The following is a 25,591-nucleotide window of genomic DNA, read 5'->3' on the forward strand; positions in this document are numbered from 1 at the left end:
GTGCAATATCAAATTTTATTTGACATACCTATAAGAACTAGGTTTAACTAATCTCGTTTAACTAAGAGTATTCAAGTATTAAGTTAATTTTAGGGAGTGTTGTGAAGTGAAAAAGAATGTAGTGTTGAGAAACAAAAAATGTATAAGATGGTTTGGACATATAGAAAGGATGAACGAAAGAAGATACACGAAATGAGTATACAAGACAAGTGTGGATAGGAGAGTTGGAAGAGAGTCAACCCCAGCGAATGTATGTTGATCAGATTTAGAATGCTCCTAGTAAAAGCCAGCATAAGAGTATCCTAATTAAGTGAATAACAATATACCTACCTGTATAATTTAAGTTAAAAAATGTGGCTCTCAAAGAGATTTCAGTCACTGAGCTGTTGCTAATTGGCTCTGTTGATTAATTAGTTTGCCGACCACTGATTTAGGTAACACAAGGGAAAGTTGCACTATATAACTGTTAGAACAATAATAATTTGTTTTAAACTTTCTTCTGAGTTATTTTATTTAGAAATTCAAGAGGAGATGGTAAGTCATTTGATTGCCTTTATGAGTCCAATTGTTAGAATATGGTGGATCTGTACACCTATTTGGCAAGAGCTTAGGACCTAAACTATTGTGCAGATGTCTTCCATGTTACAAAAAGCCTCAACATCATACATCTGTGCATGTCCATAGAAATATAAAGAGTCATGCCTTCATGTTAGGTCTACAATTGCAAAATATATTCATTATAGTAGTGACAGGCATGTTTTCTTTCCATAACATTAGTTTTTAATTGCCATGCATTTGAAAAACAGCTCAAAATAAACATCTAAGTAAAGAGTTCGGCTGGTTGAAAGATGGGACATGTGCTCAATGAAGTGTTTATATAGTCCAGCATGAACTACTAGATTTATTAGCAATAGGTTATGTATGTCCAGAATTATAGCCTAACTTCATTATCTAAGTCCAAAATTTTGGGGACTATTTGAGAAATAGTTTCGAGAATTTTCAATGATGCCCAGTGTTCTCAATACTAAAAAATTCTGGCAGATTGCATTAGATGGCGCACTGAAATACTGTATCAGTCAGGACTGTCATAAGAGATACTGATTATTCAAATACCACTGAAACTGCAATCACATTCTCGTTTTGGTGAATTCTTCTATACTGGATATCAGTAAAAGAAGTTATTCCAAAGTTTTGGAAAAAAAAATTTTTTTTAATGATTTCTTAGGTTAGGATCCAAAGATTTGAATGATCTCAGTATATGTTGGTCCTTATATTAATTGTGAGGAGAAACAAAATTACTTTTTAAGCAAAAGCCTAAACAAGTTAATAGCTAAATGCTCTTTCTCAAATACCAGTTTCTTTGCAGTGCACGTTGATGTGTGTCATTTAATTATCCTTTCTAAAAGACTACTCATGAGTTAAAAAAATAAAAAACCCACTCAATTTTCTTTTAAATAATGATTTGTAATTTACCCAAATAACATATTTTTATGTAATTGTAGACCAATGAATATGCTTCTGATGCATTTTACTTCTACTAAAATAAAGCAACAATAATCATAAATGGAGAAGTGTAAAGGAAAACACAAGAAAATATTTGGTTTCTCTGCCTGAAGAAAAAATGCTCACTTGCCCAGTACAAGAGCTATAAATTTTTATTTTCTTGAAACTTATTCAAAAGCTGTCTCATTATTTTTGAAACGATATAAATTTGGACTTGAGGCTCTTGATCATTCATAAAATCTACCATGCGGCTCCCCTCATTTTGAAGTTTGGCCATTCCTGATATATATCTTTGGTCACATTGGAAAATTTCTCTGCTTGCTTAAAAATTTTCAATTTAAATCAAAAATAATATATTTATTGACTTTTTTCACATTTTGAAAAGAATTTCAATTAGGAGGACGAAGATAAAACATGATCATTTCTTAATTATTGCAAACTTTATGGAAAAGACTAATCCCCATTAATAAGTCAGCCTTCTTCCATGAGACTGGCAATGATTAAGTTCTTTTGATATGTATTAAGTAATACTTTGAGTTTTTTAATATGAATTCCATTATAATTTCACACTTCTAACAGCATTTTGTTCCATATTTTTATCCAAATCCATTAAAGAATATACTTTTGCAGTTTCATTACACAATAGTTTTCTATACACTTCCTAGGGTATAGCCCAAAGTAATATATATACATATATATTAAATGCCTTCTCTATAATAAATTACATCCTGAGATTAATATTCTTTCTTTTTCATTCTGGCTTTCATAGTCATTTATATACCGAAATATAAAAAATTATTTTCAGTCTTTTTCATTGCTATGAAAGGTCATTAATGATACGATGATAGAGCACACAGAAAGATTTTCGAAGTACCTAGAGCTACCTAATGAAGAAGTTAATTGAAAAATAAATTTTATAACTTTTCACAGTATTCAGCTGAAATCAAGCTGAAAATTAATAAGCAGAAATGCAAAAGGAGATCATCTCACAAATCCATAATGTTAAAGGTACACTGCACTTCACAACCCTATAAACATTTAAATAAAGAACGGAAATTACATTATGCATCACATAGACATCAATTATGAGGAATAATTTTCAATAGAAAAGAGTCACATTCATATTTGCAAGCAGAGTGACAATTTAATCAAATTGATTGAACAAAGAAAAGTATGCATTTAGTGATGGCATTCCACAAATATTTTTATACACATTACATGAAATTTAAACTGCAGCTATAAATCTGACAACATAATTTCAACAGAATGCCAACAAAAGAATACACAGAACGTCATCTTCCTCCTCCACCAGCCAATACCCGTTTTTTTAATACATCCCAATGTTTTATTCAACTGCAAAAATTTCATTATTTCATTTTTAACAAAGCATTTTGAAAACACCAAATAATTTGATAAGAATCAGGAAGTTCAGCTGACTATAAGCAGTTAGACAAAATTATAAGTAATTATTCAGTTTTAATGTACACTAAAAAAAAAAAGAAAAAAAAAAAAAAAAGTGGGACAGTTATAAATCTCCTGTTCTACTGATCCAATTGACAAAATTCAAGTTGCATTTTTTATGTCTCGAAAGCTCGACTTAGGATATATATTAGATTTATACATAGCATTGTTTTAACAGAGGTATTTTAGACTAGAAGAGAAACATGCTAATGTGACAATCAAAATTGTAAAAACAACCTTGTATTTAGCGTATACACTAAATACAAGATTGTTTTTACGATTTTGATAGGTATTTTGACACAAAATCGGACTTTTTCTGAAATAAACCCATTTTTTTCCATAATTCGATTCTACCACTCAAATTATGCCTAGATATTAAATTTTGTAAAATTTGGTGAGAAATTTACGGAGAAATTCAAAAATTTATATTGTCGCAATTTTTCCAGTTTGCACCAAGAAAAATACACCTGGATAACTTCTTAGTATATGGCAACCAATTTTCCTTTCCCTTCTATTATGCTGGAGCAGAAAAAAAGGCACCTCGTTCCTAACTTTTTACATTGTGCATGAGCAGAAAAAAAGTCCCACTGTTCCTACTTCCAAATAATTTTAGCAAATTGTCTAAACCACATTTGATGTTTTATCACTTTCAACAAATATGCCAAATTTCAAAATGCAAAAATATATAAATTCACGTATATCTTTGAAAATTTTGAATTAAAAAACAAATTTTTTGCAGGTATGCTTAGATATATGTCTACTTTAAGATGATGGTAAAAATTTTACAGATTATGATTCAAATTTTTTTTAGAAAAATTTATATAAATTATTTAAAAATGAAATTTGAATGAATTTAAAAATGAAATGTGAAAGAAGGAATCAAATAAGTTTAATTAAAAAAAAGAGATTAATAAATATATACCAAACTCAATTAACATTGAGGAGCTAAAATTTTGAGAGCTAATTTTTACAGACCTTGGTAATTTGGCGTAATTTGACTCGTAGAATCGAAATATATATATAAAAAGAATGGTATGTTATTTCAGAAAAAGTCAGATTTGTGTCAAAATGCCTACATTAGAACAATGCTATATATTGTTACATTATTTTCTTCCTTCACATTCATACGGGGTTTATAGATTTGGAGTGAATAACAATGACAGCACTTGATGGCATAACGAAACCCACTTTATTTAGCGAATATTAATCAGGACAGCTCCAAAATCACTTTTACAGTCTTGAAAGATCTACAATAAACACGCTGGAACAATCAGCACAGCTATCAGGTTATCAAGCTATCACGGTGAAGACAGATTCACTGCAAAGCACCAGAGTACAGCTCCCGACTCTGCTCAGTCGTTCTCGGAACTCCACGTACTCTCGAGACTCTTCCCGCTACAACTCGCGATGCACTCGATGACACACAGAGCACAGTTCCAAATCTTCGGTTCAGTCGTTCCCAGAGCTTAACACACTCTCTCGGCGATGCACTAACCATGATACACTAAAAGACTCTTCGATGCACTCGATGACCAACTCAGCGCTAGACTTCGAGACACTCGCTCAATGACTATCAGCTCGCTAGACGAGGCACACACACTCTGACTGCGGACCAGCAGGGTTTATATAGCTTTCGGCTTGTGTTCGAGAACATTCTGGGCTAAACTGGTATGAATTCGTTCCAGAAGGTTCTTTATCTGTCCATGGTATATCGCCAATTTTGTCGCCAAATGGCAATTTCTAGCCAAATGTTGCAACCCTGCCTTCCCTTGCTATTTTATGGCAACCCTAAACCTGCTTTGCAGGAAAGCTATCTCACCACACTTGGACATTTCGAAACAATATTAATCCAATATATATCCTAAGTAGCGCTTTCAAGACATGAAAATCACAAGTTGAATTTCATCAATCAGTCCAGTAGAACGGGAAATATAGAACTGTCCTTTTTTTTTTTTTTTTTTTTTTTTTTTTTTTTTTTTTTTTTGCGCAGTGTACTTCACAGCCAAAGTAAATAAATACGCCTAACTTCAATATATTTATTGTTATAAATAAAACTTGCTTGCTTTTGTATAGAATTAAAATAAGCATTAATAATTTGAGCATATACATTGTAAAGACCATGAATTTTAATGTGTTCTACATGCACGTCGGCAGTTAAGCTCAGACTTGCCAAGTGGTTTAGCACATAGCAAATGTTTCAGAAATGATCCTCCCAGCCCATGGGAACACACAGATGAATCAACAAACCTACTGTAATGTCTCAAGATCAAATATGCAGATATAAAAAAATATGTAATGCCAGAATAAAATAATAGAGAATACACACCAAATAATAGAGATACACACCAAATAATAGACATACACACCAAATAATGAATGAATACACACTAAATAATAGAGATATTTCATTTTTTTGAGAAAACTGCTCGCCTCATGAAAATAAGTTCCTAATAGTTGCATGAGATCGCAGTACACTGATATTTCTTTGACGATTTTGATTGTAAATAGTTTATTTGAAGTTTAGTCCAGAAATAAAAGTTAACTTAGTCCTTTGACTTTGCAGTCTTGATTTTCGTGACAGTCTATGATATTACAACATCAACATCTGCAGTAAAGACAATATAGTATAAAAAAACTGAAAACGTTTTCTGACTTCAATTTTGATTTCATAAACTCTCCACTGAAACATTAAGCACTACCTTCAGTTTGCATGCTGCTAAAGTAAACACATATACAGTCAAAAGTCGATAATCCGGACACCCATAATCCGGAATAACCTATAATCCGGACCTCAAAACTAGAAACATTCTGCGCGTGCGTCAACGCATAATGTGTTGACGCATGCACGTAATACCTTTGTGCATGGCACATAATACATTTACGCATGTGCATTTAATGTATAATGGATGGTATAAGCTAAAATAAAATTATCTAATTATCTATTTCAGTTAACGTTGCAAATTGCGTTGTTCCTTAATCTTCGAATTGAATCCAGCTTATTATTTTTTGCAGACTGTTAGAGCAATTTTATAAAAGTAAGTTGAAACTTTCGATTATGTCAAATAGAATTTCCGATGCTGGAGCTGCAAAAGGATCTACAAAGGGAAAGCATGTTTCGATGTCCATCAAACAAAAAGTGGAATTACTGCAAAAAATGGATAAAGGTTCCTTTGTTTCTCTAACCATTCCGAAATCTGTTTATCAATTTCACGCTGCTCTGCGCGCAATGAACTGGAAGTTGATCTGTCAGCACTATCCTCATCTTCATGGCAGATGTTTTTATTTTATTCCACTTATAATTCCTTACTAAATGTAGTATTTCATCTCGATGTACTCCGTCTTTGATATGATTTAAATCAAATTCCTCGTCATTATAAATATCACAAATACAAATCAAATAGTTTTCTGGTTGCAATTTTCTAAGTTCGACTATGTGTAATCTATGCTTTACGCATGCGCGCATTGAAAGAAACGTTTAATAAAGTAAACAAATAAATAAAGCTTTTTTTTTTTTGTAAATTTTGATACCCTTTAGATCATAATTGCTCTTTATTTCATAAATTACAGTTTCATATTTTTAATTTTATAATTTCTGCATGCCATCTTACCAGATAAACTGATGACCTATAATCCAGAAAAATCGATAATCCGGAATCGCCGAAGTCCCGACGAGTCCATCTTAAAGACTTTTGACTGTATAAAACACATGAATTTTAGTAGTAATTTTTGTAATCAAATATTTACCACAATGATAGTGAATTTTTTCACAGTTGTACCTCTCATTATTTAAGAAAATGTTTGGATAATGGGCGTTAAACATTTTCTGAAAATCTGTACACTCAATTAGGTGCTCTGACGATCAGAACAGGATACATGAATAATCAATGATGCTCTGCGGATTTGAACTCTAGCCCTGCTGGTCGCTAACTGGACAAGTTTTCAATTCCAACACAAACCACAAAGGTGCACCGTAAGGAAGAAGAAAATTCCTTACATTCTCCCCCACTTAAGAAGTCACTGGGGAAAAAGGGAATCTAGGGCATGGAATCTGCAGTACAAACCTTATTGTTGGAGACAGCTGCTGCAGACAGACGATTACGTAACGGCTCGGCGAAGGTCGGCAGAGGGAGTGCCGCATTTGATTCGACTATTTTTTATTATTCTTATTTTTTACCTTTAACTGCGAACTAAGCGGGGAAATTCCCTTTTCACTCAGTTATATGTATGCACTAGTTAGAGTAATGTAACGTTTTCAGCTTGTGTGAGATATCCATATAAAATCTTTATATTAATAATCCCTGCTGTGATTATTAAATTTGTAACCTGCACGTTGTAGTCCTGAGAGTTGCCACATAGTAAATCTGGCGTCTGCTACTTTATATATTTGATGAAATATGGATATAAAAGTCTTGAAAGCAAAAGGAAAGTCACTGAGAACAGCTTTTGCGGTATGCTGCAACGATATAGCTCAGAAGATCGAAAAAAAAGTTTAAAAAGTGACGAAGTCAGTACGTTGTTTAAACAGATTCAGGACAAATTCACACGTTTAGAAACAACTCAAGAAGAAGTTTCGAATTTGTTGCTAAGTGATGACGCCCTTCAAGATGAATATTTCGAAGACTTTTTTAAAGCAGAAGAATACCGTGACAAGTTCTGCTTGATCTGTTCGCTGTTAGAAAATGCAAAGAAGGGAAATTCGGTTACGGAAGGAACAACAACCGAGCAAAAAAAGGAAATTCAAGCTTCCGAAACTTGAATTGAGGAAATTTAGTGGAGAACCGAAAGACTTTCTTGTTTTTTGGTCCCAGTTTGAAAAAATTCGCAACAACCTCTCTATTGTGGATGAGGACAAATTTCAATATTTGTTACAATGTGTGGTAGCAGATTCTAAAGCATCAAGACTGGTAACAAGTTTTCCGCCAACTAAAGAAAACTATTCAAAGGTCATCGCACAACTTAAAGAACGCTTCGGGAGAGATGAACTTTTGGTTCAGATTTATGTACGGGATCTGCTTTCCATAGTAATGAAAAATGCTACTGGTAGGATTAAAGTAGATTTAGCTGAACTTTATGATTTACTTGAGAGCAAGCTTATGGCACTGGACAGCCTCAGTAGAACTAAGGAAAAATTTGCAGAATTTTTAGAGCCACTTGTTGAGTCCTGTTTACCAGAGACTGTTCTTCGTGCGTTGGGAAAGAAGCCGCTCGATGGAAAATACTGCGTCACAGCAAGATAGTGCGCGTTCGTTGGATAAACTTTTGTGCTTTCTTCGAAATGAAGTGCAAAGTGAGGAAATGATTAAGCTCGCTCATACCGGGTTGGGAGCTTCACGTTCTGAACATTCGCGTCCACATGCTGATGATCCAGGTTGCTTTACAGCTGCTGCCTTGGTAAATGTTCAAGACAATACAGGTAGGCGAAAGTTACGTTGTATTTTTTGTGAGAAATTCCACAATTCTGCCGAATGTTTTTCTGCTCGCAAAATGTCTTTACACGATAAACAAAAACTTTTGGTGCAAAAGCGCGCCTGTTTTCGCTGCCTACGAGTTGGACATAGTTCACAGGCATGCAAAAATAAAGTAAAATGTTTAACACGTGATAAATTTCACTATACCATTATGTGCTCAAATGACGAACCTGTAAAGCCTGACAGTACTGAATGAAACTGACAGTACTGTTATTTCAAGTAATGCATTGTCTAATCAGTCAACTGTTAATGAAAATGTGTATTTGCAAACACTTGTTTTAAAAATAGTTTTTGAGGGTAGACTACTTACAGTTCGTGCGATTTTGGACAGTGGTTCTCAGAAATCTTATCTTTCAGAAAGGGTTATCGCATTTTTGCAACTGCGTCCTAAATCGAAACAAACCATTATCCACGGTTTGTTTGGGGGGAGAGAGACAAGTCCTCATTCCCATTTAGTGTTTGATGTCAATTTAAGAAATTTTGAGGGCACTTATGACCATAACTTTGAAGTACTTTCTCAAAACAAAATATGTGGATGTGTTCCAAAAGTAGTTGATCCTAATACCCTAAAACAATTAAAAGAAAGAAATATTGCCTTGTCTGATTTGCAAGCTAAAGAATATGACATTGAATTGCTTTTAGGAGCAGATGCCATTGGGGACATTATTACTGGCAGCTCTCTGAAACTGAACTCGGGTGTAACTGTAGTTGAGACTAAATTCGGATACACTGTGATTGGTAAAGTAAACATCTTATCTAAAGAACCTAATTCACCTACTATTCCAGCATTACTACAAAATAATTTGTGCAATAATGTAGTTTCGTTGCATTGTGCTAATCTTAGCGTAACTGAACTCTGGATGCCATTGGCATAACAGACCCAACTGAAGATGTTAAACGTAAACTTCCTCACTCTGACACCGTTAAGCAATTTAAATGTCCTTCCTGATGGCCGATATGAATTGCCACTACCCTTTAAATCTGAATGCCCCATAGACCTGTTGTAAGGCATACTAGCCAGACAATGAAGGTAAGGCCGGTATTCGACGCTTTAGCCCGAGAGAGAAATCAACCATCCCTAAATGATTGTTTAAACAGAGGGCCGAATTTAATTGAACTCATACCTGATATAATTGACAGGTTTAGATTGTATTGTGTTGGTTTATCATCCAACATTGAGAAAGTGTTTCTTCAGCTGAGTATTATCCCAGAACATAGAGATTATTTGAGGTTTTTTCTTCCGACTCTTGAAGAACCTATGATTTACAGACACTGCAGAGTGGTGTTCGCCGTTTGTTCGTCTCCATTCCAACTCTCTGCATCGATAGAGCATCTCTTGGATAATTCCCCTGCCCAGTTTGATGATGTGACCCACAAATTAAAGTGTACATTTTATGTTGACAATTGTGTCACTGGGGTTCACGACATCAAACAGCAAGAAAATTTTATAGTTAAGGCGACAGAAGTAATGGCTCGAGGATGTTTTAACCTACGGGGTTGGGAAAGTAATGTTCCTGGTCATTGTATTTCCCGTAGTTCAGGTATAACTTCTCTTCTTGGAATCTTATGGGATTTGGATAATGATACATTAAAATGTAATTTTAATTATTCAATGGATAATGAGATAAGTAAACATAATATTTTGGCTATGGTACATAAAATTTTTGATCCACAGGGTTTTTTGAGATATCCATATAAAATCTTTATATTAATAATCCCTGCTGTGATTATTTAATTTGTAACCTGCACGTTGTAGCCCTGAGAGTTGCAACACTTATTTCAGGCTGCCAAATTGTTGATACTACAGTTTGTTACTTTAAGATAGGCATTTCATGGTCATAGTGACTCTCTTGCCATTTATGATCGTAACATGTGTCGTTATCAACAAAGTGAATTATAGAATTTTAGCAAACTAGAAGATTCAACATTTTTTTTACAGCAGCTGTTACCATGGTAAGGACATAAGGGCTAGAGCAGACTGAAAATGCGAAGTTGTTGTTTTATTAATCGCCAAGTTGTTGTTTTGTTTATCGCCAAGTTGTTGTTTGGTTTATCGCCAAGTTTTTGTTTCATTTATGGTAACCTGAGTAGTTGAATGTTAAAGAAACCCTATTATGATGTAATCGGTTGCATGATTGTGGTAAATTTTGAATTATGGGATAGCAATTCTACTAAGGTGGTTGCAATAATAATTTAGCACTAATATTCTTTTATATTTTTGCTACTTTGAGTTTTGAATGTTTATAAAACCTACAGCTATTAACAAAACTACGTTTTCTTTTACCTACATTAAAAACGATATATATAGGGTATTTGACACAAGTCTACACACACAAATATATATCTGTGTAATGATTTTAAAATTCGTAGATGAAAACAGTGGAACTTTTAACAGCTTAGACACTGTGTAGATGGCCGAGAAGACTGTAGTGGCTTGAAGGTGGCTGAGTGGAAAGCATGATGATGCAATTTAGCACAGTGTATCTTGAAGAACAATCTTTTACGTATATCAAATCATCCTTTTTCAGACAAGATGTTTCCTAATTAGATTTGAATACAGTAAGTTGCATTTTGAAGTCCGACATCATCTTCAGCAAGTAAGCAGCAGCATGGATGAAACCACAACCAAATTGGCACATTTATTTTGCCTATTCCAAAAAGCTTACATTTTTGATAAATTTTCAGCAAAAAGAAGGAGCAGACAGACAGCAGTCCAGCTAAGCCAAAGCGGTAAAAGCAAGTGCTATATTCAGAGTGAAGTCTTAATTCAGACTGAGCTAGTTTTAGTTCTCAATGCATTTTGATTGGATGGTTAATATTGCTGTAAAATTACTATTGGCTGTTTTAGTTTCATTTACATCATCAGAATTATGTAAGAGTCATATGATATAGATTTTTCTCAAAATGACGCAGTGCAAATAGAGGTTACTATTTTTTAAATACAGAAGGGAATTAATTTTTGCTGTTAATTTAATCTTTTACATATTCTTTACTTTTCTTACATAAATATATATGTAATGATTCCAAATGTGTAGATGGAAACAATGGAACTTTTAACAGCTTTCGATTTTGCGTAGATGAAGAAGTATATGGTACTTTAACTTTTTGAATGTGGACATGGCTGGGTGGATAAGGCAGGAATAAGACGTTGACAAAACTAATTTCGGTGAATCACCATCTTTATTTGCAGGCACATAAAAATTTATTTCTTTGGCAGACAAATTACTTTTTTATCATAGATGAATACAAATAATTTTTATATACACATGGTTTTTATATATATTTTATATACACAGATAAAAAGCTACAACGTCATTTCAGGCAGGGAAGCATAAGTGGTGCAGAGTTGTTTGCATGGAAGAAGTCAGGGAAAAAAGGGGAAGGATAGTGCTTGTGACTCAGTATTATATTATTACATATTATTCATTATATATATACACACACATAACAAATAAGTTATCTTGTTATCTGAATTAAGGTAATACATAATTCATTAAAAAAAAATTTAAAACCAATCAGTGTGATTATTACATACAGAATCTGAACAGAATACCTACACAACCAGTTGTATATTTTAGGTAATACGTTTCAAATTTTATAATGAATAAACTATACAGTAATAAATGTTTCTGAAAATGTATGTTCAACAACATCATGTTCTGTTTTTGTATTCATCTTTCTCACCACCACCACACACACACACACACAGAAAAAAAAAAAAGATAGCTGACCTGTGAATCTTCAGGTTTCAAGTTCTTTATATACTTGTCTACATAATTCAGCAGCAAAGGTGTCAGGTATGATTCGAGCTTGAACATTTTCTAACCAACCTAATAAAATATTTGAATCAATTGAACAGTTTAAAATACATAATAAACAGAACAAAACAGACAAAAACTATTTCTTAACTGATGGTCTGAAATAGCATTTGTAATATTGAACATTTTTAAGCAACTAAGCAGAACATCAATAAATAAATTCAAAGAATTTCTGAGTGATTTTTGTTAAAATACTGGAATACTGCAAAAACACAGATAAGGATTTATTTAAATTCAGAACACCTAAGGAGCACAATAAAGAAACAATTATCTGAAGTTAAGCATTATCTCACACAAAATCATAAAAACATTTTTCAAAAGCATTAAAACCTTTGCTATGAATTTTATATTAGGCACATATAGACAGACCTATGTCAGATTTCTCCTTGATATAGATTGTAACATTGGTATATACAGTACAAAGTCCGAAATACGGACTCATCAGGACTTCAGCGATTCCGGATTTGGCATTTTTCCAGATATTAGATCATAAGTTTAAATCTAGTAAGATGGCATATAGAAATTATAAAATTAAAAATATGAAATCATGATTTATGAAATAATGACATATTTATGATGTAAAGGGTATCAAAATTTACAAAAAAAAAAAAAAAAAAAAACTTAATATATATTTGTTTTCCTTATTAAACATTTCTTTCAATGTAAGTTGTTTAAGTTGCTTTGTTTTTTGTACTAATACTGTCTCTTTAATTCTGTAGACAGACATAATCTCTTGTTTAGTTACATTGTTGAAGACCTGTAACTGCTGTTTCGAGAATTCCTACTAACCTTGTCAATCGAAATTTTCTCCTTTTCAGTAACTTCTCTGTCCCTTTCTTCACCATCCGGGAGTGGTATTTTCTGGATCTAGAACCATACTACAGATTTCGCCAATCATTAATTGATTGATGATTGAGAAGCATCATCATCACAATGAAAAATTACTTTTATATCATCTTTATTTACTACCGATTCTCCACATTCCTTTACAAAATCCATTAATTGGAAAATTTCTACTTTGTTTTGCGATATCGAAAAACCTTTAAAATTAGTGGCTATCATCATCAAATTTAGCTATCCATCACTATACATATTTGGCTATGCATCACGAGCTTGGCAACTAACGATAAGGTGTTATTCCGCTAAAATTTATCTTGCTTCTATCGCGCACTGAGACAATTAAGCCTGAATTGTATTAGTTACTTAGGTACTTACGTATTAACGCAACCAGGCCAAAATTCGCCAAATTTGGCACGACAACCCTACGTGTTATACGTAGTTTTTCGTAAAGAAATTATTTTTCTTACTGGTTATGGAATTATACCGAACGAACATACTTGTAAAAATTCTCATAAAATGAAACTGTATTTTGGAAAGCAAATCTTCTGGAAATGTAACATCGAAGAGTGCAATCAACATTTGGTTGTGAGAACCGGAAATTGGTTTGAAGGTAGCCGAATTTCATTTGTGACAGTGGTTTCAATCAGTGCTAAAAGCAATAGCCAAAAGATTTCCGCCGAAAAAATAATTCTGCAACTTATTCAAATTCGAAACCGGAAGGGTTTAATTGCTATTTTATATTTTAAAACAAAATAATATAAAAAACTGTATTAAAAATTATCTGTAATTAATAAATGTACATTTTCTTTCTATTCATACTTTTTTACTCAAACTTACAAATCGCGCCAACCTGGTTGCGATAATACACAAGCACCATTACTTATAATACTTCTGTCTGTTTCTTGCACATGCTTAAGGCATATCAGAGTTCTGAATAAATAAATTAACACATATACTTAAGCCTTATTGATAGATATCTTACCACGTGATGCAGTCTCTAGGAATCCTAAATTCTGCGACTTGGTGCGGTCATACGAGCATTGGCGCTGGTTTTGCGTTTATGTGAATAACAAATCAGTTATTCTTAATTCAAATAGCCCCAAATGTAATCTTTGCATCTATGAGTATCATCAGCAAAATCTATTTTTAACACATAGAAATTTTTAGTTAATTTTTCCTCGTCAACATTTTTAGCGCATTAAACGTAAATCTGTAATCATCGCCAAGCGTAATGTCAACATAAAAGGTTACCATACTCCTTTATTATTCAATTACTAACATGAAAAAATTGTTTAGGCATCACTACATCAGTCATTACTCAAGTTGTCATGTTTTAATAAACAAGTAGTGATGAAAGGAAAGTATAATAAATAATGATTCGCCAGGTTGATGTCAGATGAATAATGTGTCTATGTGGAATGTTTTGGTTTGAGATAGGCAGCAACGGAGTCAAATTATTGATCATACAATTTTATGCTAAAATGATTGTTTCTCCAATAACAATGTATTTATTTAGTGTCAAAGTGAAATTAAGAATCTCTCCATAAGTATTATTACACGTGGAGGGGGGAATCAAATGCACATGCGTAAAGACTAACAGAAAAACGTTGGAGGTTGGAATTATACACCTGACTGAAAAAATAGTGGATAAATGTAATGCCAAAAATCACATTAAATGTAACTATTTTGAATTTTTTTGTTACCTTTTTAGTGTAGGATATTGTTTATGATTGCAATAAAATAAAGAAATATTAAGAATCGTTATACTTTTTTTTTTGAATTGTGCCTGCTAGCAATTTTCTCCAGATGGGGAATACGGTTAAGAAGCTCTGCTTTAGATGATAAATACTTCATTATTTCATAAATCACGATTTCATATTTTTAATTTTATAATTTCTATATGTCATCTTACTACGAGTAGATTTAAACTGATGATCTAATATCCGGAACAATCCCAAATCTAGAACCGCTGAAGTCCCGACGAGTCCAAATTTCGGACTTTGTACTGTACACAAACGAAGCACTACGTGTGATACTATACATAAATGTTTTTCTGCGGTCTAGATCAAAAGCAATTTTTTAACATGCTGCGAGGTCTCTGACCTTCGTTTGGTACTCAACTTCACCCCCTTCATAACATTAGCTGGTTTAATAGCACTTTTGTCTCGCACTACGGCAAACATAATCCTACTTGCCATACACAACAGCCAAGTTCTGGATATGAATGCCATTTTCATACTTTTCACCAATTTCTTCTTCTACTCTCTTGGTGAACCTAACAATTTTTTTTTGCCCGACTTTCCTAAAATTTCTTCTAATGAATTATATATATATATATATATATACAGACAAAAGTCTTTAATCCGGATTCGTGGAGACTTCAGTGATTCCGGATTATAAAACATCAATTTAAATCTGGTAAGATGGCATGTAGAAATTATAAAATTAAAAATATGAAACCGTAATTTATGAAATAAAGAGCAATTATGATCTAAAGGGTATCAACATTTACAAAAAAAAAAAAAAAAAGCTTAATATTTATTTGTTTACTTTATTAAACATTTCTTTCAACGTGCGCATGCGTAAAGCATGCATTATGCATAGTCGAAATTAGAAAATTTCAACCAGAAAACTATTTGATGTGTATTCGAGATATTTATAATGACGAGGAATTTGATTTAAATCATATCAAAGATGGAGTACATCGAGATGAAATACTACATTTAGTAAGGAATTATAAGCCGAATAAAATAAAAGCATCTGCCCTGAAGATAAGGATAGTGCTGAAAGATCAACTTCCAGTTCATTGCGGGCTGCGACGTTTCCCCCCTCCCCACCCGCAGAGCAGCGTGAAATTGATAAACAGATTTCGGAATGGTTAGAGAAACAAAGGATATGCCTTTATCCATTTTTTGCAGCATTTACGTATTCCACTTTTTGTTTGATGGACATCCAAACATGCTTTCGCTTTGTAGATAGATCCTTTGGCAGCTCCAGAATCGGAAATTCTATTTGACATAATCGAAAGTTCAAGCTTACTTTTATAAAATTGCTCTAACACTCTGAAAAAAACAATAAGCCGGATCGGCTAATCTTTGGAATATGGTAACAGGTAGTTTGGCGACATTTTGGAGGCGATAAAGGTTACTACCTAGGACTTTGGGAATAATGTGAGAAGTACTCAGTTCCGATTACGCATTATTTTGTGTGAGGGAAATGAGAGATCATGAGATATGTCATGCGACATTAATGGACGAATTACAGTTCTTTAATTGGAAAAGGGGGGAAATCTGGAAATTTTGTATTTAGCTTTATTCTGTGTTGTGTGAAACAGTGTTGGTTAATTTTTGGATCCCATGGCCCTATCTAAACTGAATTCGAAATGGGTATTTAGTGGGATTGAAAGGGGTAGTAATAAGTGTTTTTTTAAGGTTGTGCGAGATAGAAGTAAAGATTGCTTATTAAGTTTTATTAAGTCTGTTTGGAGGATGAAGGTTTTCAACATCTTGCTGTTAACTATAAGTATGATTTTAAAGATCCTGAAACAGGTGCACATACAATTGCTTTTTATTTAGCGGAGGAAATAAGAAAAGTTTATCCGCCACGTAATCAAGATTCTGAAGAAGATTAGGTAAGTTAGTATTTTTAATTATTTGAGGATATTATTTTTATGCATTGTTCTAAATATAAGGAGTAAATAAAGTAATATGGTATTATTGGAAAATTGTTATTAGCAATGATTTAGTTTAAAGTAATTAGGATTCTAAGCTAATTTTTATTAATTTAATGTATGTGCTTATTTATATTTTAAGCAGTGTTTTTTAATTTAATTATATTTTAATTAAATGATAGTTATTTTGTGAATTATATGTTTGTAGGAGTTTGGTATACGTTTCAGTGGAAGTAAACGTGCATGGCAATAATTTAAGTATTTGCAACTATTTTTAATGTTTGCGTTATGAATTTGTTGGTGACGTTTATAATAGATAATTTAGAAGTAAATGTTTTTGGATATTTTATTTATTTTATACGTGCAAATGTTCATCCTTGGATAGGGTATATACTTTTTCGCGATCAGGTAATTTCATATATGCTCTTTTTACCGGATTTAAAGATTCACAAAATTTTCATGCATTTTCGTGAAATTTTTCTAATTTATGAGAAAAAAGCAGTGTACATGGATATAGTGAAGAGTGTGCGCAATGCCATTTTTGTGCAATTCTGGGATTTTTTTTTAAGTAAAAATAAGTCGACGTGTACATGGTTTAGTTATATTTTAATTAAATGATAGTTATTTTGTGAATTTTATGTTTGTAGCAATTTGGTATATGTTTCAGTTGAAGTAAACATGCATGGAAATAATTTAAATATTTGACACTAAGTATTTGTAACCATTTGTAATGTTTGCGGTATGAATTTGTTGGTGATGTTTATAATATAATAGATAGTTTAGAGGTAAAAGTTTTTGGATATTTTATTTATTTTATATGTGAAAATGTTCTTCCTTGGAAAGGGTATATACTTTTTCGCGATCAGGTAATTTCATATATGTACTTTTTACCGAGTTTAAAGATTCACAAAATTTTCCTATATTTTCGTGCAAATTTTTGTAATTTATGAGAAAATAGCAGTGTAGATGGATAAAGTTAAGAGTGTATGCAATGCCATTTTTGTGCAATTCTGGGATGTTTTTTTAAGTAAAAATAAGCCAACGTGTACATGGTTTATGTGTATGTGCGATTTTGAAAAACGCGTCAAGGAGTTTGCGATTCTGCACTTTTTCCCAATTTTGCAGTTAATATTTGTCATGATTAAGCAGTTTTGTTCCATAAAATTTCTAGCATAAGTGTAATTCGGATAGCAGATTGTTGGAAAAAATGTTCAGTAAATAAAAAGAAAAGAAACATGTCTTTACTTCGTGAAGACAAAATGGCGGCAAAAATAAAAAAATAGAGGGTTGCTGTAGCAAAGTTGGTCGCCAAATTTTCACCAAAAAATCGCCAAGTTACTATAATCCAAAGATTAACCGCCGGATCCAATTCGAAGATTAAGAAACAACGCAATCAGCAACATTAACTGAAATAGATAATTAGATAATTTTAGCTTAGCTTATACAGTCCGTTATACATTAAACATGCATGCGTAAACGTACTATGCGCATGCGCACACGCATATGCGCCTGTGTAAAGGTATTACGCGCATGCGTAAACGCCTATACACATGCGTGAATGCCTATACACATGCGTGAATGCATTATGCACTGACGCATTCGCAGAAAGTTTGTAGCTTTGAGGTCCGAATTATGGGTGTCTGGATTAACGACTTTTGACTGTATATGTAAATAAATAAATAAAATCACTTGGGAATTCATAGTTGTAATACTGAAGAACAGTAACACACATTAATGATGATAGGCAGTGCAGAGATAGAAAGACAAATGTAGTATTAGTAGTCGTGACTCAACGCATATTCCAAACAAAATATCATATACAAAACAAAATTTTTGCTGCCAAAATTTGCCATATAGCAAACTAGATGTATACTGAGATACCAAAGTAATTTAAAAACTACTGGAACACCACTTTTGGTTGCTGAATAATAGGTAAAAAATAACAATGCTTTGATGCCTCTACAACTGCGAAGCACTTCTACAAATATGTATAAATCACTTCAAAACAAACAAACAACAAAAAAAAAAAAAAAAAAAAAAAAAAAAAAAAAGGGGGAAAAGAAAAAAAGAAAAACTCAAAGGGATGTTGTTTAACCCGGGAGCACGGGCGTTCATTTGAGTTACACGAGTGTGCGCACTGGGTCCAAAGGACCCAATTCATGTTTTTCGAAGAAAATGTTGTAAATTCTTTCAAAAAAGTGTTACATCTATGCCAATAATAAATTTTATATACAAACTTAAAAAATATGCACATTAGAAACTTTAATTTCTCCAAATGCTCTTATGAAATAAAATTTCGGTTAGAGTTCACTTTAGGGTACCCTTGTATTATCGCAAAGTTGCCATTTCATTTATCACCAAGTTGTTGTTTCATTTATGGTAGCCTGAGTAGTTAAATGTTATGGAATCCCTAGTATGACATAATCATTGCGGTAAATTCATAAGGGCTTGTGGTTGTGTGTGTGTGTTGGTTAGGAAGTATATTGCTTGTTTTGTGGTTTAGATGGTAAAATAGCCGAATGTGGTAAGATTAATTTGAAGTTTCTGTACAATATGGAAAGAAAGGGGAAAAGAGCATTACTTAACTGGTGTGTAAAGGAAAGTGGTTGATCTTTACATTACGGTAACTGGTAGTTTGGCGACATTTTGGAGGCGATAAAGGTTACTACCTGGGACTTTGGTAATAATGTGAGCAGTACTCAGTTCCATTCATTAGCCCAGCAATACAAAGATTACAAGATTACATAAACATACTCAAGACTTGGTTGACAAAATGGAAGATCAAAGTTAATGTAAATAAGACTCAAGCAATCCTTTTATACCAAGAAGAACAAATTCAATAAAACCTTGCAAGTTTATGGAGAAGATATCCCATGGGCCAAGCAAGTCCTTTATCTTCGGGTGATCCTCAGTAAAACTCTCTCATGGTACCCACACATAACATCTATCCTTAAAAAGTTTCAAGTTAGTAAAGCTACACTTCACCCCTTAATTTCTCGAAACAGCGTACTTTCAATAGATAACAAGTTGCTTATTTATAAAACTGTATTGTGTCCCATACTATGTTATGCCTGCCTGGTTTGGGCATATTCATGCAAATCATATAGGAAAAAGTTACAGCAGGCATAAAATTGTGTCGTAAGGCAGATCACCAACTCAGCCTGGTACGTTCGAAATGAAAAACTTCGTGATGAATTAGGCATTGAAGAACTGAAATATTTTTATTGCCAGCTTGCACGGAATTTTTATGCTAACTTCACAAGTATCAACAACCCTGTTATAAGGGTCTACGATTATGATGTAAATGACTCGAATAATTGTAAACAGTATATGGCCATACTTAGTACTCATGTTGTTTAATTTGACTTAATTTACCTGTACTGTAAAGTATGATTTACGCTATGATTTAAGTGCACTAGTTGACTCACACTATCTGTATTGTATGTATGTATCTCTAGGTTCAGGTTAAAGCCAGCTCTTTTCCAGTTTCTCAGCTGGCATTTTCAGGTCTTTATTGGAACTCAGCGCATACTTTATTTGTGCTAGAATGTCTTATTATCCCAATACCCAAAAATATGATCATAATTTATAAAAAAAATTATTATATCTCATGTTAGTTACTCATGACAGCATTCGAAACAACCTACATGTTCGACAAGGGGTAGGGTCCTTGACCCATGCACCCTGGTGTTCTACACCGCTTCTAAGTGCGACCGTATGTTCTGTGCTTTTTCAAACACTGCACCTTTTTTCCTCCCCTTTTCTTTTCCTGTTTCCGATAAAACAATTTATGCCATTTTCACTCTCATTTTCAGAATCTATATAATTTTCTGAATCAGTATCATGTGAACTAAAAATTCATGATCACTTCCATCCTCATTTTCTTCGCCATCTCATAACTTCTGCAACATTTCTTTGTCATAAGATAAATTACACAACATGTTTGCCGCTTTCTATACTATCACAAATCAACTATGTAATAGAAATATGAACAGGTACAGTGGGCCTGACAGATCCGATCCGATCAAAATCAAAACTTCGAATCAAAGCCCCAGCGAAAAAACTTTGGAAACATATAAAGGTCGACCTAAGACATGACTACACTGGACCTCAACTTGCACGAAATAGGCATGTTTTGAGAAAGGCTTGTTTAATCACGTGGGTTGATTGCAGCCAGTGTGTGTGCTCGTGGTTAAGAAGGTTAAAAAAATACAAGCATTACAAAATAAACTGCTTTTATAAGCTTTCTTGTCTTTAATTTCAGATAAGACAAAAGATATATATTAAAATACAATTACAAAAGCCCACATTTTTTTTTTTTTTTTTTCAATACTACTTTACATGCCATCAGCGAAATAAATGATGCGTCAAAAAATAAATGTGAACATGCATTTTACTTCAACTTCATATAATATTAAATTAACCACGGCATAAAGACAAGCTTAAGAATGATACGGTAAAATCAGCGAAATTTTTATACCTCTAATAACTATTTTATCCGAATTTTAAGTTACGAAATACCAGTCCACAATACTGCAGAATGCTCTACTACATCGTTAATTATTTTAAGTCTAATCAGAACTTCTAGATATTTAATTTCAAATTAAATTAGATATAAGAACTGCATAATTATTACTTTTAATTAAATTTTATAGCTAAAAAATACCGAGTTGATACAAGTTCTGCTTCTCGAAGAAATTCATTGAGATGAAGCTCCTTTTCCGGACAATTTAAAATTTATACAAATGAAAAATTCCATTAAAAATTACCTAAAGTAACTAAAATATCCGCACCATGCTTTGAGGTTAAATTAGGAAAAGAGTAATAAGAAACGTCATCAAATCATAATCTCTCTCAAACTCAATCCACGCGAAATTTCCGAGCAGAAACCTAAACAAAAGTGCAAGTGAAAGTGTTAATCCCGTGCAGACGACAAACAGCTGTCAAGTTGCTGAAATATATAAGGCCCATCATAAGAAATATGGATGTTTGGTGTTGTTTATTAGATTATGGCAAAGCACTCGAGGATTATCTGCCTTAAGGGAGTGATGTCTTCGTGGAGGACTTTTTAAGGGAAACTGGCTCGTATACACGTTACACATGGAGAAAACCACGAAAACACCCATGTAGCCAGCCCTTTCGCGGGATTCGAACCTCGGACCGAACTACCAGTGTTAAGCGACGTTACCGCTCGGCCGCTGGTGGACCGAAGAAATATGGATGAATTCCAAGCATTGGGATTTACGGCAAAGAAAGTGCCAGATATGGTTCGGCTAAAAACAAAGGTCTCAACGCCCATGCATCAAATTCAAATTATGGGTTAGAGTATAGTTAAGAGTGCCCCTTTGATTATCACTGAGTTGTTTCATTTATGGTAACCTGAGTAGTTGAAAGCTATGGAAACCCTATTATGACGTTATTGGTCGCGTGATTGCGGTGAATTGAATTGATGGGAAAAGATTTAGAACCGTATCCTACCGTGCGACGAGATCTCGATATGAGAGTGACGTAACAAGCGACTTCTTCTCGTTCGACTGCTACTAACGATTGAGCGAAAACTGGTATCCTCAAGCGCCTCTACCGTGCAAAGTGCGAAACGTTAAGGCTTTCGCCGATCGAACGAGGTATTAGCTCCTCCTTCGCACCGCCCACATTTTAACGTCCAACAATAGTACAACAACCAGTGAGAAGACATGCTGAAAAATAATCGTAACTTTAATTTTTTTTTTTTTTTTTTTTTTCTTAACAGATTTGTAAACAACTTATCTTTTTCCATCTCTTTTTAGAATAAGCCGTTATCCCGGATAACTTCTGGTCAGTTACATTTGTGTCTTTCATGAAAAAGGACCATGAAAGATACTATTTTCTACACATCACACACATGCAGATTTATGTATTATTATTTAGATTGCTGTTATTCATTTCCACCACGACTTTTCTTTCAAGAAATTTAGGATCATTAAATAACTAAACTCTGTGTAATCTTCTTCATTTGAAGTTCTTTAGGCAGTTTCAGTTTCAAGTTTTTTAACCTAAGATATACGATTTTTTTTTTCTTTTTCTTTTTTACAGTCATTTAAGGGAAAAATCTGCTTGATTCATACACAAATTTTTAATTTAAGTCAGTGACTTTAGATCAGGTTTATACACTTTTTGGTTACTTAAAAATATCTACATATTTTTAAGCAGATCTCAGAATAGAAATTCGATTATTTATAGTTTTCAATAACAGCAATATCTTGCAGCGCAGTCTGAAGATATATTTCAATAATTTATGTATAATTTGAATGACTAAAAAAATTGAGGCTAAAAAATATATCATTTAATTATGAATTCCTAAATTGAAATGCAAGTTTTACATGTAAGGTAACTTTAATAACTCTATTGTGAGTTGTTTGCTTGATTGCTAGAGACTCTGAATCTATTTGTGTTGAACAGAAGGATTCATATGTTTGGACAAAACAGAAGCAGATGTTCAAGTAATATGTTATTGGAATTTGCAAATGTGAAAAAGACGATGTGAAAGGAAACTACTGAAGAAACAAGAAAATATTAAATACTGAAGAAAGAAAAAATTAGAGTAAGTGTTAGAAGATAAGGTATGTTTTTTAAATACTTAAAAAATAACTCAAAACGTTTTCAAGGTATATCATTTTAGTTTAGTTCTTTTTCTAGTAAAGTAGCTAATATAAGAGACTTATTTCATTTACATATATCTCATTAATATGTTAAAAATATAGCTTAAGTAAGTTTTATGTGCATATAGAAAGTACTTTATAGTACTTTATAGTGTTGGACTGTACATCAACACTCTGTGATGATGTAGGGAACGAAACCTTGATTTATGGATACCACTGTATCTTTCCACTTTGCTACTGCATGCTTTTGGTTATAATTTTCTTCTATATATGAAGAGGGATTTATATGTATGGTGTCAAAGTCAAAGTTCCAACGGATAACCTTTATCACTTGAAATACTAAAAAATAAATATATGGAAATAAAAATTCTTTGTGCAGGTGAAGAAATCGAATATCAGATTTCAAGAAAAAAATTCTTACCCATTACATTGGAAAATCATTTTAAACTCATTAATTCGAAAGAAAAATGCATAATTTTTAAGTACAACAATTTGATACATGGAAGATAGATGTCTATAAAAGAATTGCCTTTTATCTGCATCTATTGAGAACACACAATTTCTTAACTTGCATGTGTATCTAAATGCATATAAATTAGGTACATTTCATGTTTAATAAAATTTAAGAATCTATTTCTTTCACATTCCACCAATATTTTAATTACTACTTACTGAAAAAAAGGGTATGGGTAAATACTACTATAGAACTAAAAATGAAATCCTACTATTATTAGCATATATCCACTCGCATGTTGATACTGATAATATAATACTTAGTATAATATACTGTATAAAAATACTAGCACATAAAAAATTATATTTATTTATTATTTCTATAATAAGATATAAATAATCCATCTATAATCTGAAAGAATAATATTATAACAATAATATCAAATACATTCTAAATGCAGACAAAATTAATCAAAACTTGCTATAGACTGAAAAACTGGTACTCTGTTATCGGGACTGGAGTAAGGAATGTATATATGTATGCATGTATGTATGTGCATATATGTGTACACATATACACACGTATGTACATATAATATACGTATACACTTCATTTCTGAATCCAGTTCCGATAACGGAAGAGTACCGAAAAATCTTATTTCAGGATGACAAGAATTGAGGAAGTATTAATAACTGACATTCAGTTTCTTCCCCTGTTTCTGAAAAATGCTTATTTGTGCTTCATTTAATTTCTCAGAATACAAATATGTTTGACAAAATGTGCTTATTTCTTTCCTTAAATAATTTTATTATAAAATTTTGGGCACATATCTATAAGTTAATAGTTTGTCCCTCCCCGCAGTGCCAAGAAATTATGAACTGCACTCTGTCTCCATATGAATGTGTCATGAACACAAGAACATTTTTCATTTATTGCCAAGATCTTCATATTATGATCAGAAACCTGCAAAATATTACTGTTGTACATAAAGATCTTTGGTGAATCTTCGGATTAGGGTAACTTGGCGATTTTTTGGCAAAACTTTGGCGACCAACCCTGCTACAGCAACCTGCTAGTTTTTTTCGGGGGGGGGACGCCATTTTGTTTTCATGAAGATTTTTTTTTTTTTACTCAACACTTTTTCCAACAATCTGCTAGCCGAATTACGCTTATGCTAGAACTTTTATGGAACAAAAGTGCTTAATTATGACGAAGATTAGATGCGAAATTGGGAGAAAGTGTAGAATCGCCCACTGCTTGCCGCGTTTTTAAACATTGCATATACACGGTATCCATGTACACGTCGACCTATTTTCACTTAAAAATACATCCGAGAATTGCACAAAAATGACATTGCGCACACTCTTGACTTTATCCATGTACACATCGACCTGTTTTCACTTAAAAAAGGTCAAAGAAAATTGACAAAAATCCAATTCTTTTTACTCTTGTAAAAAGCGCCAAACAAATAAGTGGGCGATTCTGCACTTTAGCTGCGAAATTGTTTCCACGTGCTTATTAGCTAAAATCCCGATTGGAATTTTCTGGAAAATGTCACATTACATGTCTCATAATCTCTCGTTTCTCTGAGACAAAATAATCTGTGATTCGAGCTGTGTACTTCTCATATTATTGCTAAAGTCCTAGCTAGTAAACTTTATCGCCTTACCAAAATGTCGCCAAACTACCTGTTACAAGATTCCAAAGATTAGCCAGATCTTTATCTAAAGGCTTAAACA

At 32.8% G+C, this 25,591-nt stretch overlaps 1 protein-coding gene across 3 annotated transcripts in view; it reads right to left on the reverse strand.

Moving 5' to 3' along the window:
- Vps13B (vacuolar protein sorting 13B) overlaps positions 1-21,648 on the reverse strand; it is a 352,214-nt gene extending 330,566 nt beyond the window's left edge. For all 3 annotated transcript variants that reach the window (XR_015038688.1, XM_085808080.1, XM_085808081.1), the window contains exons 1-2: positions 21,530-21,648; positions 12,164-12,262 (exon numbers count right to left, since the gene is read on the reverse strand). Coding sequence is in view for 2 of the 3 variants with exons in the window: in XM_085808080.1 (XP_085664206.1) it covers positions 12,164-12,250 (87 nt within the window). In the remaining variant the exon portion in view is untranslated. The remainder of the gene's footprint in view (positions 1-12,163; positions 12,263-21,529) is intronic.
- Between the last annotated feature and the right edge of the window lie 3,943 nt (positions 21,649-25,591).

Source organism: Stegodyphus dumicola, chromosome X1 (genome assembly GCF_044657685.1).
Source record: "Stegodyphus dumicola isolate Sdum_Otavi_A_Nest chromosome X1, ASM4465768v1".
NCBI lineage: Eukaryota > Metazoa > Arthropoda > Arachnida > Araneae > Eresidae > Stegodyphus > Stegodyphus dumicola.